Genomic DNA, 19,638 nt, shown 5'->3' on the forward strand with positions numbered 1-19,638 from the left:
CTTGGAGTTCACTGCTCGTGCTTTTGGAAAGCATTGACTGACTTTTATGAAACTCAGAGCATTTTTTGTCTCTGGTTTTCATGGCGGTCAGTATGCCGGAGTGCATCCACGGCTCAGCGCGATTTTTTTCTCTCCCGTGTTGTTCCTCGATACGTAAAGGCTGCACCACCGTTGACAACTTCTCTCTACATATCAGACATACCGTTAAACCAGCATCGTTTGCTGTGAAAGCATATAACTCTGTCCACACAGAATTAAATCCTGTGTTCCTCCGATACTTTTCTTTGATTTATCCATTGTTCGCTCATCGAGCCGGGGTCAGGTTATTCGCCTCCAAGAAAAGGCGCTCGCGCGGGACCGTAGCAGGATGTGACCATAGACTGTGACGCATATTTTAGTTGACCTAATTAAAACCGTTTTGTTTTTTATTTATGTGTCACAGTATCACCTCAAAATACAAGATACGAAACATTTTCAACCATGCAACAAAATATAAATAGTCCTACAAATACTTTTATTTCCTTCTTATTTTTGTCTAAGCTCAAGGGAGCCAGAGCAGAGGGCTTAAAGTGCCGCATGCGGCCCGTGGGCCGCGGGTTGCCGACCCCTGGATTACAGCTATGCATTTGCTAAGTGGAGCTTTGTTTGTTGTAAGCAGAGAGCTCTTTATGTTCTGCGCTTTGTTTAAATGTTCTCTCAATTTGCCTACTAGCACCCTGGTTTTTGAATTTAGATTGACTAAGTCTATGAATGTCAAGATGTTCTTTATCTCTAGATTGAAGAAAATGACTAACTATGAACTGGTACACTTTTTGTACTATGGGCGTTAATAACTTGAAATGTTGTGTCGTTGTTCTTCAGCCGATAAGAATAAGGTGAAGATGATCAGCTGTGGGGCCGACAAGAGCATCTATTTCCGCACTGCACATCAGGTAAAAACGCTTTTCAGCAAGATGCTAACCCACCGTTAAACGTGTCTTTCCTCAGGTGGATTCTGATGTACAATAGCCAATAAACATGCATACAGTATGTCAATAAACCAACTAAACTATGAGTAGTGTAAGAAAAAATATTATTTATTTAATATTCAACCAAATGTCAAGTCTTCCATATATTTGATAATATAAATCGATACTCAGACCAGACTTATAACAAAATATAACTTCCTCCTAACGTTTTCTTTTAATATGACATTGTTTTTGTAATTGTTTTGATCATAATCTCATGAAATCAGAACATTTTACTAAAGGAATACAAATTGATGCTAGCTTATGCTGCAGCTATTTTAACATCACTTAAAACAAATGTTTCTCTCGACTTACTGCTTATTTTTGCAATACAGAGGACACTTCAGCAAAAATGAATTTCCTTAAATTCTCCTAATTATATCCAGCCATTAAAGACACAGTGGTGCTCTGATCTGGGTTCAGCATTGCTTGCTGCTTCATTGATTTTGACTACAATTATTTATTAATGTATTTGCTATGAATTGCTGCACAGCACAACAGAAACACAATACATTTAGCCTCTGTTTGTGAATACAACTCTACAGCATATACTAGAAAAGGAGTATATGGGTGTTCAGGTTGTATAACTAAATGCTAAAAATGACATCCTGCTGGATCCTTTCCTCTACTCTTGATTCTGGGTCACTGTGACCATTTTTCCGACATCATTCTGTGATTCAGGCCTCTGCAGTGACTCATTAGGTTTTGTAGAGCAAGAAAACCCATGGCTTGTTGGTCTCCAGCGAAACCTCTCCTCAGCATCCTGACATTTACAGAGTGTTCTTTCAGGAACGTGTTGTGACAGGCCCAAGCTCAGCAGAATGTAACGAGCATCTTTTGAAGCTGCCTGTTATTGTGCTCACTGTTTTCAAAGACTGATTTTCTATGGCCTTCATTCAAAAAGTACATGTTCTGCCAAACTTCAACCAACGCAAATACTTAATGTTCTGCCTTTCATCCATTCCACACACATCAACTATGTGTATATACTGCCTTGCTATGTGAAATAAGATGCATTTTTGAAGAAGTCTTTGTTGTTGTTTGAGCTAGGTGAAATGAAGATGAGCTTCACCTTTTAATGTCCTGTCTATGAGCTCATAAGGGATGGGCTATTTCAGTAAAAATACCTCCATTCATGATTATTATTTGTGTCTGTATGACTATAAAAAGGTACATGATCCTTAATGTTAAAGAAGTTTGGGAAAGAAAGTAGGGATTAAACCGTTTTAAATTGTTTTGGTGTTTGCACCTGTGGGTTAGAACACAATTGTAGAAATCAATCAACCAAATATTGATTGCATGTAATTAGTATTTCTTGGGATGATTGGGAACGTTTTTCTTTACTCACTGCTTATATCTTCATTTTGGTTTTGAAAGTATCAGCTCTAGGTAAAAGTGATGTCAACTAAATCATTAGTTCAACTAAATCATCATTTTGAATAACTCACACTGTGCCATTATTATGTATATATTGATCATTTGAACTGATCTGTGCACATTTGAGATATCTATAAGCGTAGGTCAAATTCCCACTGTATTTTCAGTGTTATTCATTTAGCTACCCTCCTTAAACAAAATGACACACTGTATACTACAAACTGTATGCCAATTTGAATATGAAGTCTTATGCTGTATTATGTATTAAATGTACCCCTTATGCTAAAACAACAGTAGCCATCCTCTTCAGAACAAACCTCACAGTTTCTATTTGTTTCCCAGACGGACAGAGGAACAGAGTTCAGGCGTTCTCACCACATGGTGATGAAGACCACTCTGTACGACATGGGGGTGGACCCCACCTGCCACGCTGCTGTCGGCTGCCAAGACCGATCCATCAGGTGAGAGGCTGGGGGGGGGGGTTTCTTGAATTTCCATGAGGTTAGCAATAAGGAAACAAGGGCAGCAGCTCAGTCAGTAGGCTGGGGAACCAGAGGGTCACTGGTGCAAGTTTACAAGTGACAAACTTTTGCCTTGGTGTCCTTGAGCAAAGCACTCCACTCTGACTCCCCAGCGTTGTAAACAATAGCTGCCCACTGAGCCTAATAAATAGATAGATAGATATACTTTATAAATTCCAAATTGGGAAATTATTTGTTTACAGGACCAGTGTGCTCAACATTAAAATACAAATACTTAAAAGTGGAAAAGATTTTATAAATAAAATGAATGTGAAAAATAGTATAAACAATAATTAAAAAAATAATAATAATAGCTTAGATTTAAATAGCGCCTTTCATGGGACCCAAGGTCGCTTTACAAAGAAAAACAGGAGTAAAACAAACAAACAAAAACAAAAGGCAGTCAGACAAAACAACAAATAAATTAGGGGCCGAAGGCCTTGGCAAACAGATGGGACTTGAGGGCGTCAAGCGTGGGGATGTTAAACAAAATACAACATTCTGGATAATCAAAATGTTCTAAGGTCAAAAATACTGCAGTAGCAGGAATATAGGCTCATAATATACTGTATATACATATGATAGTATATAATTTACAGATATAGAGAAGAATTGCAAATTTACTAGGATTGGTTAAATTCAGAGTCATTTTGTGTGGCAGTAGCGACTCTGTAGGGATTGATTTGGAACCGGAGGGTCGCTGGTTCAATCCTCAGAATAGACCAATATGGATGGAGAGTGGACTGGTACTTTAGAGGTGCTAGTTTGACTCCTGGGCAAGGTGCTATTGAGCAAGGCACCACATCCCCAAACTGCTCACTGGGCGCTGTATAACAACTGCCCCCAACACTAGAATGGGTTAAATAAATAGTCTTAATTTCAGTGTGTGTGGTGTAAGATGTACGTGTGAGACGATTAAAGAGGATTTTTTTCTTTTCCTCCTGTCTGCAGGATTTTCAACATCAGCAACGGCAAGCAGGAGAAACTCTACAAGGGCTCCCTGAGCGAGGACGGCAGTGTGCTCAGGGTAACGTGCTTCTCAACACTCCTAATGTCTTACCCTTCCTATATATATATATATACACAACATATTGACCCTTTATGTCCTGTTTCCGGGCAGGTCCAGCTCGATCCGTCTGGTCAATACGTGGCCACCAGCAGCTCCGATAAAAACATCAGCATCTTTGACTTTGACAGCGGGGAGTGTGTGGCCACGATGGATGGACACTCTGGTAATAAAACACACACCTGTGCCCCACACACACACATTTTATGTTGTCAACATGAGTTGCGAGTGAATCACACTCTTATAGCATCGGGGTATATATCACCTACACCTGCCAGGAAACACAATATAACTCCCTCCGACATATTGTTGTGTTTTGCAGAGATTGTCACCGGGCTGAAGTTTACCAACGATTGCAGGCATTTGATTTCTGTGTCAGGCGACAGGTGAGAAACAATCCTTTTATACTTGTGTACAAATATAAACATTAGTGACTTAACAGGGACAACAGTGATAGGAACAGGGGGAAAAGGCACAGGGACACATTCTAATGAAAGTAATACATACTCTTTAGAAATTAAGCTTTTAGACTACTATAATTCAGTTGCATTTTTTAATGATAAAACACATTAATTCTATATTTGAATATGGATTGGGCACTAGAATAAAACTACTGTGGAAAACCAAATTGATATCCTCTTCTGCCTCAGAGGTAATGAGCGGAGAAACGTATTTGCAGACAGTTCCCTCAACAGTGGAGCTGAAATGAAATTTTTAATGCGTGAATGCTTTTATCTCCCAGCTGTATCTTTGTGTGGCGACTGGCTCCAGAGCTGACGATCAGCATGAGAGAGCGGCTGCGCCAGCTCCGGCAAAGCCCAAACACACCACCCTGCAACTCCTCCAGTCTCAGGTGAACACACACACACACATACCATGTATACATCACTTCAGGGGACATTACATTGACTTACATGCATTTCCTGGAGACTTATCCTAACCTTAAAGAGCCTGTGACAGCCTCCCAACAACTGTTGTGCAATGAAATATTGGGCTACTAGTAATCTCGAACCGTCAGCTTAAAAAAGAAGATGCGATACCGTTCCGATAAATATCAATAATTTCGAATATCGCGGGGAAATTCCTTCGACTCATTTTGAAGTTTTGGGGGAAGCCGGAAGTGACGTCAATGCGGGAACGCTTCACTCTGCGGCGAGAGAGCCAAACACGGACAAAGTGTGTTGTCATGCGTAGAAATTGTGAACTACTGAGTTTAGGCACGTTAATAACGTTTTAATGAAGTTGACTACAGTATATTCATATTTGTCAGTGCTTTCATGTCAATTCGGCGAACATAAACATACATGATCGTGGTGAAGATGATTAAATTAGGATTCAAAATCGGTAGTGAGAGCTGCTGAATTTCCTCCCGTCGGATGTGATATAAAAACAAATCGATTATTTTTGTAGTTGTAAACTCAAGTGGATGAAACTACATTTATTAGTGCTTTCATGTCAATTCGGCGAACATATGATACATTAAATGATCGTGAGGATGATGATTAAAAATCGTTTGTTTGAGCCGGTCTGCATTTCCTGATGAAAAAACAAACCGATGCTTTTTGTAGTTGTAGTACACCAACATGGATTAAACGTGTGTTTTTTTCACCACAATGTTGGGGAAATTAATGGATAAAATGCACGGATTATGATTATTATTATTAGTCCCACTCCGATCGGGACACTAGGTCCACCGTTTCCCCGCAGCGAGGCTCCCCCCGTTGACAGTTTACGTGGGCTGGGCTGGGTGCAGTGGCGGACTGGCCATCGGGACGAATCCCGATGGGCCGGTACCGAAGTGAGCCGGTCGGATAAATCACTAGCACATCCCCCACTCCCCCCGTTGACAATTTACTAGCGGTACCGAAGTGGGCCGGTCGAGAGTCCCGGGTTGATATTTAGTCCCAGTCCACCACTGGCTACATGACCGTATGATCGCCCATATTGACGCACCTAATTCCTAAACTTCTAAAAGATACAACATAAACCGATCCTTCAGCCTCACGGCCCGTCCACACAGCGGCGTGCGTTGAAGCTTCCAACGCTTCTGCCCATTCACTTTGAATGGGGTGACGTCACTTTTAGCCGAACTGCATTTTGGGAAGCGACGTGGAGCGTTGCTGGCGTTGCTGGCGTTGCTGGCGTTGCTGGCGTTGCTGGCGTTGCTGGCGTTGCTGGCGTTGCTGGCGTTGCTGGCGTTGCTGGCGTTGCTGGCGTTGCTGGCGTTGCTGGCTTCAAAAGTTGAGCAATGTTCAACTTTTGACGCCTCGACGGAGGCGTCAGCCAATGAAATCCCGTTTATGCAAATCTGCCAGTACAAGCGCTAGCCAATCAAACCGCGTGTATGCTGGGAGAGACTACGCAGGTCATTTCCTCATATTCCAAAAAATTGAGGGAAAATTCATTATAGCGGTAGTGAATCACCCGGTGCTGTATGATCAGTCTCTGTTCATCTACCGGGATACAAACCGGAGAAGCGAGGCATGGAGGGAGGTGGGAGAGACAGTGGATGAAACTGGTAGGTTTTCGCCTGTTTGGGGATTTTATATCCAGTTTACTTCGTTTTAACATTGCTATTGCTTTGTATGTCGGGGGCGGGAGATTCATGTGATTGGTTGTTGGTCGCGTTGCTCGCAAAAAATCCCCAAGCTTCAGATACGCCCACCTCCAAGCGTCAACGCACGCCGCTGTGTGGACGGGCCGTCATATGAGCTCTCAGATACGTTCAAAATTAAACTGTCATCGCTGTCTGAGCTTGCTGCTGTGTGCGCCATCGTGCGTTTACATGCAGATGCTGGGATCCGGAACGGTGCAGCTGGAGCTCTTGGCCCGCAATGACGTCACAGATAATTTGGAAGAAGATCCAGAATATGGTCAACATTGAAGGGGAGATGAATGGTTATCAAAGTACAAATATCCCAAATCAGTTCAGTAACGGTTTCAAGGGGACAATATTTACTAAAATTGATGGGTTTGGATGATGGGTGAAACCCATGTCACAGGCTCTTTAAGCATAACCAACACATGCCTAACCCTTACCCTAACCCAGGGCAGTTGGGCCAGATTTTATAACTAAAAAATTCAGCTGGGCCAGACATTCAGCGGCCTGTAAAAAGCGGTTAATGACTGTAAGGGAAACTTCTGCAGCAATGGAGAGTCAGGACTCAGAGAGACACAAGAGTTGGAGCTTTGATGTCAAACAATGATAGTTTATTACAAGTCAACAGCCGGAGAATTCATATCACAAGTCACAGCAGCAAAATGTTCTGACTGCACGGGTGGGTTGTCATGTCAATTCTGATCAGCCTCGCATTTTGGTAGACCTTATAACTAGTTTACAGAGAGTCAAATCCACATATTGGGGATGGGCGTAAACATCTGCAGACACAGTAGATGTCTCTCACATCTGTGGAGCTTAGAAAGCCAGCGTTCTCACACTCGCAAAACCCCCTATGTCCGCTAGGTCAAGCCATAAAACTTATAGTATCAACATACGACTGCATTATCACATTCCTTACGGAAGATAAGGAGCAGGGCTGATCTTAAATGTCAACACACAGAAAATGTTTAAATATTTAGGAGTAAAGTTTAAACCAACACATATTACTGCGATGAAAAACATACAATTTGTATTCATTGTTCATCTAACAAAGGTACGTCAAAAAGTGCATAAAAACACAACAAATTTGCATTAATTTAACAGAATCTGAGGCATCTCAAAGTGCATTAAAAAAAAAAGTGCACAGTTGTAGCATTACATTTGTTTGCTTTAGAAGTCAAATATTCAGGTTATTTTTTTTTAACCAGGCACATCACAAAGTGCATTTAACTGAATACAATAATAGCAGTCTTAATAAATGTCCTCACTTACAAAATAAAATTGGATACATATGACACATGCACATCAAAAAGTGCATTAACAAACAGTTAAAGAGCTCCAATGTAACAAAAAGAGGTAGTACTCTAGCAATAGGCCTACTATTTTTTCACTTCAAGTAAAAACAAAAATCACATTGTTTTGGTCACATTTGACCCAGACACATTACAAAGTGCATTTAAATGAATACAAAAAGAACTGTCAAACCCTTCAGTGCACAAACCCCTAACAAGGGATAAGGGTAACTAACATATAAATGAATACTACACTACAGTGACTACACGTCTAAGTATAGTAAACTAGGTGCTTACTATCACCTCATTTGTGATTTTTCATCGCTGACTTTCTCAATGGGAGAAGTGAAATGTTTTGTTTTGAACAAGAGCAGTGATTTTTGGCTCATAGGATGCCAATGCAATCCTAAGACATTGGTGAAAAGTGCCGTCAGTCAGGGAGCAGCGAGTGCTACTTTTTATTGAGTTCATGTGTGAAAAGCTTGATTCACATGTGTATGTTGATCCAAACATACTGAGCACACAGATCGCTACTTTCTGAACGTTAGGGAACTGCTGTTTTTTGACATCACTCCAAAACTTCGCGCTGCTCTTGTGCCATGGTTACGGATGAATGCATAAGTTCCAGGGTAAATTTCCCCTCGTCGGTGGAGGGGACCACTTCCTTTGCTCTGGTTGATACGTCCCCCTCTATTGCAACAGTGAAGGGGTCTCTGGCAAAGCCCATCACCTGTGGGCAGAGCAAGTCCATCCAATCGACCGGCAAAAGTTCTCTTTCAACCTCGCAATGAAATCTGTCATCACATCCGTGATCTGTGCCGGGGATGTGATGTGTTTGAGGAGCGTCGGAAAATGCAGCATCCGACCCGTACTCAAGTCGGTCGCGAAAAGGTCCAGCTTGACTTGGAATGCGCGCATCTGCTCCACAAGATCAATGACGGTTTTGTCTCTGTTTACGCTTCAGAGTTGAGAGAGACATGTTTTGGAGTTACCATCATAGGACCACCGTTACTAGCACCACTAGATGCACGTTAAAAAAACGTGTTGCGTTGTGGTTTGGTGGATTCTATGCAACGCGGAGTGTTGCGTTCATGGTCTGTACTAGTGTAGGAATTTGGCTACGGGAGGCTGGGCCACTCGGGAGTTGGTTCTGGGCCGCATCTGGCCTGCGGGCCGCCATTTGAATAGGCCTGGGGCCTAACTCTTACCATAACCCTTACCCTAACCAAGTCTTCACCCTAAAATTAATGATTCCCCTCATGGGGACCTCCATTATGTCCCCATAAGGGAGGCGAGTCCCCACACGTGACTGTGTAAACAGATTTAGGTCCCCACAAGGATGGTAATGCTAGGCCACACACACACACACACACACACACACACACACACACACACACACACACACACACACACACACACACACACACACACACACACACACACACACACACACACCACCTTTATCTATTCATTCCATACACTTCATGATAGTGTTAAGAGAGTTTACTCAGGATGTTCATAATCTTCTCTTATTTCGGTTTTAATTCAGGCAGGAGATGTACAGTTCCTCTGACAGTGAGCATGAGGAGGAGAAGGAGGACGAAGCAGGAAACGACGACCCAGAATTCAGTGCAGACATTACTTCCTCTGAAGAGAAGGACTCGGGTACTGTCAGATTTAAAACTGAATGAGAATACTTATGTCTAATCCACATGACTACATGTTGTCCATTTAGGGGTAACCCCTTGTGTTTGAGGGTATCTGCTCTCTGTAGTAATCCTGACCTTTATTCACTCTATGGAGGGCAGCGTTTGATAAAAAAGACAATCCAGACATCAAACGAATAGTATTTTGTTATTGGAAGCTTATGATTATTGTTCTCTTTCATACAACAGGTGGCTCAGATGAAGGTCAGGACTGGGAGCTGATGAAGGTTTGTGATTTATTCATGTGATAAGAGTTTTATTAGATTCAAAACAATAGCAAACATTACAAAATACCTTTTTAGTGCTTTTGAATTATTATCAAGACTATTATTATTTCACTGGCCCACTAATGATTAAATGACACAGTGGGAAAAGTGCAATGATTGTATTTTATCATATATGGGTATATACAGTAATGTAATTGTGTGTGTATTCCAAATTGTTGTTATTGTTATTTCTACATCTTATTCATGTACAGCACCAAACACCTAACAATACACAATATTTCCCTTTTTATTCCTTCTTGATAAATACTTCCTAGTTCACTTGAGTGTAGTGTAACTAGAATTTAGGAGTGCCAATCTGGACAGGAACAATTAATAATCCCTACCAGAAACAAGATTCCTAACTGAAGCAGGTGTTCATACACTGAACAAAAATATAAATGCAACACTTTTTTTTTGCTCCCATTTTTCATGAGATGAACTAAAAGATCTAAAACATTTTCTATATACACAAAATAACCATTTCTCTCAAATATTGTTCACAAATCTGAAAAAATCTGTGATAGTGAGCAATTCTCCTTTGCCGAGATAATCCATCCCACCTCACAGGTGTGGCATATCAAGATGCTGATTAGACAGCATGATTATTGCACAGGTGTGCCTTAGGCTGGCCAAAATAAAAGGCCACTCTGAAACGTGCAGTTTTGCTTTATTGGGGGGGTCTGGGGGGGTCCGAAAACCAGTCAGTATCTGGTGTGACCACCATTTGCCTCACGCAGTGCAACACATCTCCTTCGCATAGAGTTGATCAGGTTGTTGATTGTGGCCTGTGGAATGTTGGTCCACTCCTCTATGGCTGTGCGAGGTTGCTGGATATTGGCAGGAACTGGAACACGCTGTCGTATACGCCGATCCAGAGCATCCCAAACATGCTCAATGGGTGACATGTCCGGTGAGTATGCTGGCCATGCAAGAACTGGGATGTTTTCAGCCTCCAGGAATTGTGTACAGATCCTTGCAACATGGGGCCGTGCATTATCATGCTGCAACATGAGGTGATGGTCGTGGATGAATGGCACAACAATGGGCCTCAGGATCTCGTCACGGTATCTCTGTGCATTCACAATGCCATCAATAAAATGCACCTGTGTTCGTCGTCCATAACATACGCCTGCCCATACCATAACCCCACCACTACCATGGGCCACTCGATTCACAACATTGACATCAGAAAACCGCTCACCCACACGACGCCACACACGCTGTCTGCCATCTGCCCTGAACAGTGAAAACCGGGATTCATCCGTGAAGAGAACACCTCTCCAACGTGCCAGACGCCATCGAATGTGAGCATTTGCCCACTCAAGTCAGTTACGACGACGAACCGGAGTCAGATCGAGATCCCGATGAGGATGAAGAGCATACAGATGAGCTTCCCTGAGACAGTTTCTGACAGTTTGTGCAGAAATTATTTGGTTATGCAAACCGATTGTTGCAGCAGCTGTCCGAGTGGCTGGTCTCAGACGATCTTGGAGGTGAACATGCTGGATGTGGAGGTCCTGGGCTGGTGTGGTTACACGTGGTCTGCGGTTGTGAGGCCGGTTGGATGTACTGCCAAATTCTCTGAAACGCCTTTGGAGACGGCTTATGGTAGAGAAATGAACATTCAATTCACGGGCAACAGCTCTGGTGGACATTCCTGCTGTCAGCATGCCAATTGCACGCTCCCTCAAAACTTGCGACATCTGTGGCATTGTGCTGTGTGATAAAACTGAACATTTCAGAGTGGCCTTTTATTGTGGCCAGCCTAAGGCACACCTGTGCAATAATCATGCTGTCTAATCAGCATCTTGATATGCCACACCTGTGAGGTGGGATGGATTATCTCGGCAAAGGAGAAGTGCTCACTATCACGGATTCTTTCAGATTTGTGAACAATATTTGAGAGAAATGTTATTTTGTGTATAGAAAATGTTTTAGATCTTTGAGTTCATCTCATGAAAAATGGGAGCAAAAACAAAAGTGTTGCATTTATATTTTTGTTCAGTGTAACTTGCTACTCCTACTGGCTGTTTAGGAGGAGTCAGTAAATGATAAAATAAAAACATTGTTTCGTTATTGTAAATAACAGCAACAATGAGAGTTTCTGGAGAATAGTTATAACGTTCTTTTCTCCAACTAGAGAATGGATCTTCTAGTTTTACGTCATTTTGGGCTAATTTTGAACTTAACTTAACCCTCTTTGTGCATTTCAAAACAAACTATTGAAACATGGTTGGTATCAGTAGATTTGTGTTTCTAGTTTAATATGGTATCAGGACCTTTACTGTACTTAAGAACAGAGTTCGTTACATCATTTTGAAAAGAGTAAAGTCGATGGGGCTGCGCGCAATCCCGTGTTTCTCTCAGAAAATGTATTTTAAAGGACTTCTAGACAAGCTAGAGAGACAGAAATAGGCTAATGGGTCAAGTAGTATTCATGATTAGCCTTGGAATGACACACACACAAAACCCAACGATCCTACCAAGGCTTCCTCCTGGCGGAGATGATAATCAGTACAAGCTTTAAGAATTTAGAAGGGACAGTTGATGAACAGTTCAGCTGCTGCGCCGCTCTGCTGTCTCTTTTAGTTTCCTGTCAGTACTTCAGAAGGACTGAATTGGTTTAAGGATCTCAGGGTTCACTCCACCACACATGAGATTAAATCCTCTGTGATGCGCCCGGGGGAGGAAATACCCCGCTGAGCCTGAAAAATGATAAAAAGCAATGTGAAATCCAAAGTGTGCGCACTCAAAACTAGATCACACAACCTCATCTAAGCAGTGTAAATCTGCAGAGAAATTCACACTTTTAGTACTAGTCACGTTTAATTTCCTAGAACTGCTCCATGGCCTTTTACTTCAATGAGAATGTGTGCTTCACTGTATCAACGTGTACTTCCTCTGTGTGCCTCCTCTCTAGCAGGAAGTGGTCAGCCAGGTCACGCCTGAGCCCTCTAAACGTCCCCGGAGGCGCTGGTCTCAGCGTATATGCGCTCTGGAGCTGAAGGTGAAATCCATGCTGGACCTGAGACACCTAGAGAGCTTTTCCCATAAGAAGAACCCCAACTGCTCACCAGACAGAGAGAGAGGGAACACGTTCAGCCTGCAGGAGCCCATGGTATGCATGGATCTGTGTGTGTGTGTGTGTGTGTGTGTGTTTGCAGCAGTGGGGAAAGTACTCAGATCTTGTACTTAAAAGTACCAGAGTGTATGAATACTCTGTCACAAGTAAAAGTCCTGCAATCAAATTGTTACTAAAGTAAAAGTACAAAAGTATGAGCATCAAAATATACTCAAAGTACCAAAAGTAAAAGTACTCATTATGCATTTCCATTTCATAATAATATATATTATATGTTTCGATCATAATTACTTATGCAGCAAAGTGTTATCAAAGCTGGTAAAGGTGCAGCTAGTTTTAATTACTTGTTATACTGCATGGTAGCTTGTGAATTTAGTCCAGGTGTAACTAAAGTCTTATAAGTGTTGATTATATTTCACATCATTCATCCAAATAGCTAAAGGTACTAAATAAATGTAGTGGAGTAGAAGTACAAAGTAGCAAAACATGGAAATACTCAAGTAAAGTCCAAGTATCTAAAAATGTTACTTAAGTACAGTACTTGAGTAAATGTAATTAGTTACTTCCCACCTCTGTGTGTGTTTTTATCTTGCATAGAGCTTGTGTCCACATGTTGCCGCCATGCTTAAAGCAATGCACCTAGCCTCTTTTTTCTGAGTGTTCCCCAGTTTTTTCGCAAGTGGTTTGATTTTAAAATTCTTACTTAAAAATGAACTGGAACGTCACTGTATACATTGGTGGCAAAGCTTGTTTTTGACAGTTTCCGTCTAAAAGAAACAATCATAACAAAGATGGAAAGCCCTTTAGTTTTAGCAAATTGGCACAGAATACACTGGGTGTCGCCGCTGGTAGGTGTGTAATCGCCGTACGTGGATGGTCTTCCTCGCTTTACAGCTGTCTGACTGAGTGATGACAAGCTCGTTTGTACAAAGTGTGAGAGCTGGCATCTTTCCGTTGGTGTTCTAGGTGAAAAAACGGCGTCAAACTAATATAAATGAGCCTTTATAGGTAGGTAAAAGGCAAGGGTTCCAAGCTAGTCCGTCTTATCAAATCGATGATACATTTTTACGATATAGATGTCAAATAATCATTAAAAGAAGTGGGAGGGTTTATGTTTAATGAAATGCTGGAATGAGGCTCTGCCCGGCACCCTGTCTGCCAGAAAAAAGACGCTATGTGGACACAAGGTCTTAATCACCTCATTTTCTGCAGCTGCAGTTGGAGGAGAGAGCCAAGAGGCATCGGCCCTGGCCTCACGCTGCCTGGCTGCCCTCACATCCATCCAAGGGCACCGGGGGGGCTGACGGGGGGGCACCGTACTGTGAGGGGAGCGAGGGTGATGCTCGTCTGCAGGCCAGGTAAATCCCTCAATCCCTATAGATGCTTTCAGACCTCAATGACACTGAAAAAGAACAAAAGTGCCTTTCTCTTCCTGGTTTCAATGTGTCCCCTCTGTTCCTCATTGTTTCCACCTCTCTCTGTTTTCGTACATCAGTGATTACACGGTGAAGGAGCAGTGCTGCAGGACGCAAGGACGAGGGGTCCGCAGTGGGAGCAAGGAGAGCCGCAGCCCGGACAGTGCCTGCTCTCTGGGGTACAACAGCAGGGACTCCAGCCAGAACAGTGTCCTGGACGGTGAGGCCTTAAAACGCATCAAAACAAAACAAGCAATACTAAATAATGAGTGTAATTTATTTTCTTTAATACTTCATGCTATATAGAGGGGAGGCACACAAGGGCACAACAAGTGAACATTAGCAGTTAAAGCTACTTCTGTAGGAGAACATTTTCGACTTTAGCAACCCCCAGTGGTACTACCGGAAAAGACAGTGGGGCACATATACATTTGATTTTATTAGTTGTACTTTATTCGTCCCAACTTGGTAAATTATTTTGTTCAGCAGCATTTTAAAACACATTACACATAACAATGTAAACAAATAATAATATAATAAACAGTAATATTACAGTTGAACAGTTGAAAGATTTATAAGAAATAATTTACTACTAAAAACAAAAGCATGTAAATATAGGATACATCATTAAAGTTAAAAAGTAGTTTAAATGAACATTTTAATGAATGTGTCTCTTATAAAGACAGCTCGAATCTTTACCAGAATTGTACCATTGCTGAATTCAACTCATAGCTGCATGCAGTGGAAGTGTATTTGTTTACTTCAATGGAGAGAGCATGAATAAAGCAGACGAGTGTCTGAGGAATTTTAAATATATTTATCAAAGTCACACTTTGCTATATTTCAGTATTTCTTTTTATCCGTCTACATTTCTCTTTCAAGTTGGAAATGCCTGCTCTTAGTGTGTCAAGTGCTGGATTTAAAATGAAAAGCTTAAATGTAAATTAATGCCATGATCTCTCTTCAACATACAGTAAAGCTGATATCCGCTGAGAGGGATTTGATTTTTCAGTTTCAGACCTGATAGAAATATGTCAGATAGTACAAACGCATAAGCCTCTGTTTGTTGTCTGGCCATTTGTAATGGTTTATCTTGTGCCCACATGCTGTATGTATGGAGAAGATGTACCAAGGTCAAGGAGGGCTTGAAAAGGGATGTTTTCTCTCCTTTTGCTTTTTCAGATTCCGCAGACGTTGAGTCTCTGAGCCAAGACAGCTCTGATGAAGAGAATGAAGAGAGGGAGGAAGAGGATCAGAAGGCAGAAGAGACAAGTATGGAGGAGGCTTTGAGGAAAGTGACCGAGACTTCTGACCACGGCAGAGAAGAACCCCACAAGCAGAACATTGAGATTCTGGAAGAGAGTCGCCGCTTGAGTAAGAGACACCTAAAACTCACATGCCTAAGATACACGAGAAGATTAAAAAGAAATAGTTCAACACTTAACGACCCGTTAATACACAACTTGATGTTTTGACATTTACTTTTTTGCACAGATGTGATATCTTATTAAAGGGAAATGGTAGTTGGATTTTTAGACATCATACAGACTCAAAATAGCTGTTTCATCTTGTTTCCATACTTTATGCTAGGCTAAGCTACGTCTCCTGGCTGTGGCTTCATATAACTGACAAATATAAGACTGATATCTATCTGTTTATCTTATTCTGGGCCAGAAAAACAAACAAACATGCTTATTTCCAAAATGTTGAATTATAAATGACCTTGCATGCTGATTAGCCTTTCGGTTTCTCCATCTTGCTCCCTCTGTATCAATGTCTGTTTTACCTTTCTCTCTGCCACTGTCTCTATTATCTGTTTTGTTTTCTGACGCTTGACGTGTGTCCACAGTGGAGCAGAGCAGAGTCCCCCGGCTCAGTATGTCTTCACGCTTCCTGACCAGAGGACATAATAACAGGTACTGTTGACCACTTCAGCCCAGTGTGGATTCACAGCTATAATTACAAAACCCATGTGGAATCACGCACACTGCTCTGCTAAACCATGTGTTGACCCTCCTGATCCAGCCAGGCTGTCAGTTTAAATCACATTGTTATCTACTGTATCTTCCGGCTATTACATTTGGGTAGGAAAATAGTTTTTTGTTCCTAAATGTGTCTACTTTTTATTTGTATTACAAATGATTGTACAACAAGACATTTAACTGTGAACGACTTTGCAATTTATTATAGTTGAACATATTTGAAATACTTATTTGCTTTCTTGCAGGGAGTTACATCACTAGATATGTCATATGTGGTATGCCATTCTCATGTCTGTATTTTAATTATACAGCTACTATCAGCAGCCAGTTAGCTTAGTTTAGCACAACCAGTGGAAACAAGGAAAGCGCTCAGAATCTAAACATTTTAATTGTATATTTAGTTTGTTAAATCCGTACAAAAACAAAGTGTAAAGATTTCATGTGGGGTCTGTGGCAGAGTATCCTTAACTAGTACCTTAATGGAATTAGTCCGGTTGCCTGGCAACTAGTCCTGCCGATGAAATAATCCAGCACATAACCCTCCCTAAAATTATATATAAATATTATTTTCTTTGCTTTTGTACAGTTAAACAAATGAGATCAAACGTGGTAGAAAGTGAGCTTTAGAGGTGCTGGTAGGCAGATTCTGTTATTCATTGGCAGAGCCAGGCTAGCTGTTTCCTGTCTTTCCGCTAAGCCATTTAGCCTCTGGTTGTTGCTCATATTATATTCCCATTTAACTTTTTGCTAATTTCCTAAAATGTTCAACTGTTACTTAATAATGAAGGATTTATTATCTTTTTTTGTATTTTGTCAATATTTTTTAAATGCCACTCATGACAATAGGTACCGTTACAGTACTACACAAAGTCATGGTTCGGGCACATTTAGTACAGCAGAGAACAAAAACATTTTGCTTTTATTTTTCATTTATTTCACAAAGACAGTTGAGAAAGAATCACAGACGAACAGAATCCTCTAGTTGGGGACGGAGGTAGCATTTTGTCCTATGACTTTCCCCCCTGTAGCAACCTAAGCTAAACTAGGAAGTCTTCACCTCTCTGTGTTTCTGCTGATGTACTGTGGAGTAATACCTTGTGTTTTTACCTCACTCACCTCCCTAACCCTGTAATACTTTCTCTCTATGTAGGAGCATGCCTCTCTTTGCCAATGTGCACGATAAGGAACAATGCAGTCGCTTTGCCAAGCCCCCAGTGTCAAAAGTGCGACCCTTGATGGAAGATAGCCAGAGCAGAAACATGGAATACAAAACCCCTGGCAGGATCGAAGGGCAAAAGTAAGAAGAAAACACGGACCAGGAGCTCCATGGGGTTTATTTTTAGACAAATGCTACTTTGGCAGACTTAGATTAATGAATCATAAATGTGAAAGGAAAAAAAAAAAAGCACAAAATGTTCTCTGCGAATAATAATAATTTTAAACATTAATAAGTGGAGGTCACACTAGGCTTATATGTTACCATCAGTACATTTTCTGAAACTCATGCTATTACTAAGAGATACATCATTGATAAAGATAAACAACAGCAGGGGGAAACTCATAATCGAACACTTATTATTTACTACAGTGCAGTTACAGACACAAAAGGATAACAACATTTTATTTTTCTTTAGTGATCTTACCGCTGCTGTGGCAGATTCTCCTGTCCTCAGACCCATGAAGAGGAGAAAGACTTCATTGTCCAACCTGTGGAGGATGTCCAACCAACCCTCTAAAGCTCCTCTGATGCCAAACTCAGCCACATGTTTACAGAAATCACACTCTGTCCAGAACCTCGCCTCCGACCGTGAGTTTCATCAACAATGTTTAAATGTATTGTTATGCATTTTCTGCCATTTCTGTAATTTTCCAGTTAGATTTACAACCAGCTCCATTGTCTCCATTAGTTGTACATTGTGAGACAGCTAAACATGCCGCGAGAGTCTACAATCTACATTAGTTGAATGGGGATTTTCTGTAAAGAAGTTCCTCTGATTTTGCATTATAACCTGGAATTGCCAATAATACATTTGTGATGTTAAAATATTTTTCATTTGATAACATTTTGTACAATTTAATTAAATGTACCTCTAATTCTCAAAACAAATCTTCACTCTTTTTTTTTCTAGCTCCTCGCTCCCCTGTGCCCCCTAGCGACCCCAGTGAGTTGTGCAAGAGACTTCAGTTTGTCCTGGATCAAGACAATCCCCAGCTTTCCTCTCACCATTCCTCCCCCTCCTCTGGGTCCCCTCGGTCTCTCGACTCCCCCCTGCCCTGGGATAGCCCTAAACTCAAGTCCCCAAACTCCTACATGAAGCCCACCGCCAGCTCCAAGGCCAAAGGTAGCCGCTCCAACTCGCTGGGGGACGTCAGGCAGACGGGCTCTCCGCCTTGCTCTCCGTCCCCGCTCGGGGTCAGGAGGTCGCGTGGGGAGATGGAAACCGGATCCCCTTGGCCATCTCGTCCCCCGTCACCAGTTTCTCCTTTAATATCTCATCAACATCATCCGTTGCAGCCTTTCCTCTATCAAACAGTCCCTCCCCAACTCCCACAGAGGCAGTTTCACCCTCTCCTTTTACTCAGAACTTACCACCAACACGCATCCCGCTTCCCAGACAGCCTCTCAGCCCTCGCCGCAGCCTCTGCTTCGATGGGACTCAAGTGAGGGCTTTTACACCTTCCGTACACCCAGAAGGGGACATCACACCTACTCCAGGAAACAGAGGTTAGTCAGCCAGCCAAATGCTGTACATATGACGCATACATTCCAAAGTAAGGCACTTAAAAATAGATTAAACCGGGTATTTTGTCTTTCTCTTCAGGACTGGGCAAGAGACTCTCTAAGTGTCTAAGTTCGGATCCTTCTTTGCAAAGTTTACTACCAGTGAGGCAGAAGAGAGACTCAGTTTCAGAGAGGTATGTTTGTTCACACCTCTTCTAAACATTTTGCTGCATTTTCATTGAGATTTTTTCTTAAACGGACAACTTTTGACATTTTTCTTCACAGTGCTAAAGAGCCATCGCAGGTGGCCGTAGCCAGAGAGTGCACTCTGGTGCCCGAACAGGTCCACACATCCAGCGCTGATCCCAAGCCAGGTCTTTCTTCACAGAACTCTTTTATCAACCTGTCCGTCGCTACCGTCCCTCCTCTTCATCACTGCGTCTCTTCACACTGCTCGCCCTCTGCCTTCAGGCCTGTCTGTCTGTCTCACGTTCCTCTGCCTGTCTCTGTCTCCTCCTGCTGTCAGCACTGTGAATACTCTGGTGAGTCCGCAGAGGAAAGGTCGTTGAAGTAGTGTTCATTTTGTTTTCCATGAGTAAGACA

General features: G+C 41.9%; 1 protein-coding gene across 1 annotated transcript in view; it reads left to right on the plus strand.

The window, feature by feature from the left end:
* The window catches only part of LOC117554275 (mitogen-activated protein kinase-binding protein 1-like), a 41,964-nt gene that overhangs the window by 19,600 nt on the left and 2,726 nt on the right, over window positions 1-19,638 (plus strand). The window contains 19 exon segments of the mRNA XM_034228625.1: window positions 862-932; window positions 2,727-2,845; window positions 3,857-3,932; window positions 4,026-4,137; window positions 4,294-4,357; window positions 4,714-4,824; window positions 9,412-9,527; window positions 9,758-9,795; window positions 12,755-12,952; window positions 14,129-14,274; window positions 14,412-14,551; window positions 15,514-15,705; window positions 16,181-16,247; window positions 17,464-17,610; window positions 17,948-18,120; window positions 18,443-18,751; window positions 18,754-19,038; window positions 19,136-19,229; window positions 19,321-19,409. Coding sequence (XP_034084516.1) covers window positions 862-932; window positions 2,727-2,845; window positions 3,857-3,932; window positions 4,026-4,137; window positions 4,294-4,357; window positions 4,714-4,824; window positions 9,412-9,527; window positions 9,758-9,795; window positions 12,755-12,952; window positions 14,129-14,274; window positions 14,412-14,551; window positions 15,514-15,705; window positions 16,181-16,247; window positions 17,464-17,610; window positions 17,948-18,120; window positions 18,443-18,751; window positions 18,754-19,038; window positions 19,136-19,229; window positions 19,321-19,409 — 2,547 coding nt within the window.

The sequence above is a fragment of the Gymnodraco acuticeps genome, unplaced genomic scaffold (assembly GCF_902827175.1).
Source record: "Gymnodraco acuticeps unplaced genomic scaffold, fGymAcu1.1, whole genome shotgun sequence".
Lineage (NCBI taxonomy): Eukaryota > Metazoa > Chordata > Actinopteri > Perciformes > Bathydraconidae > Gymnodraco > Gymnodraco acuticeps.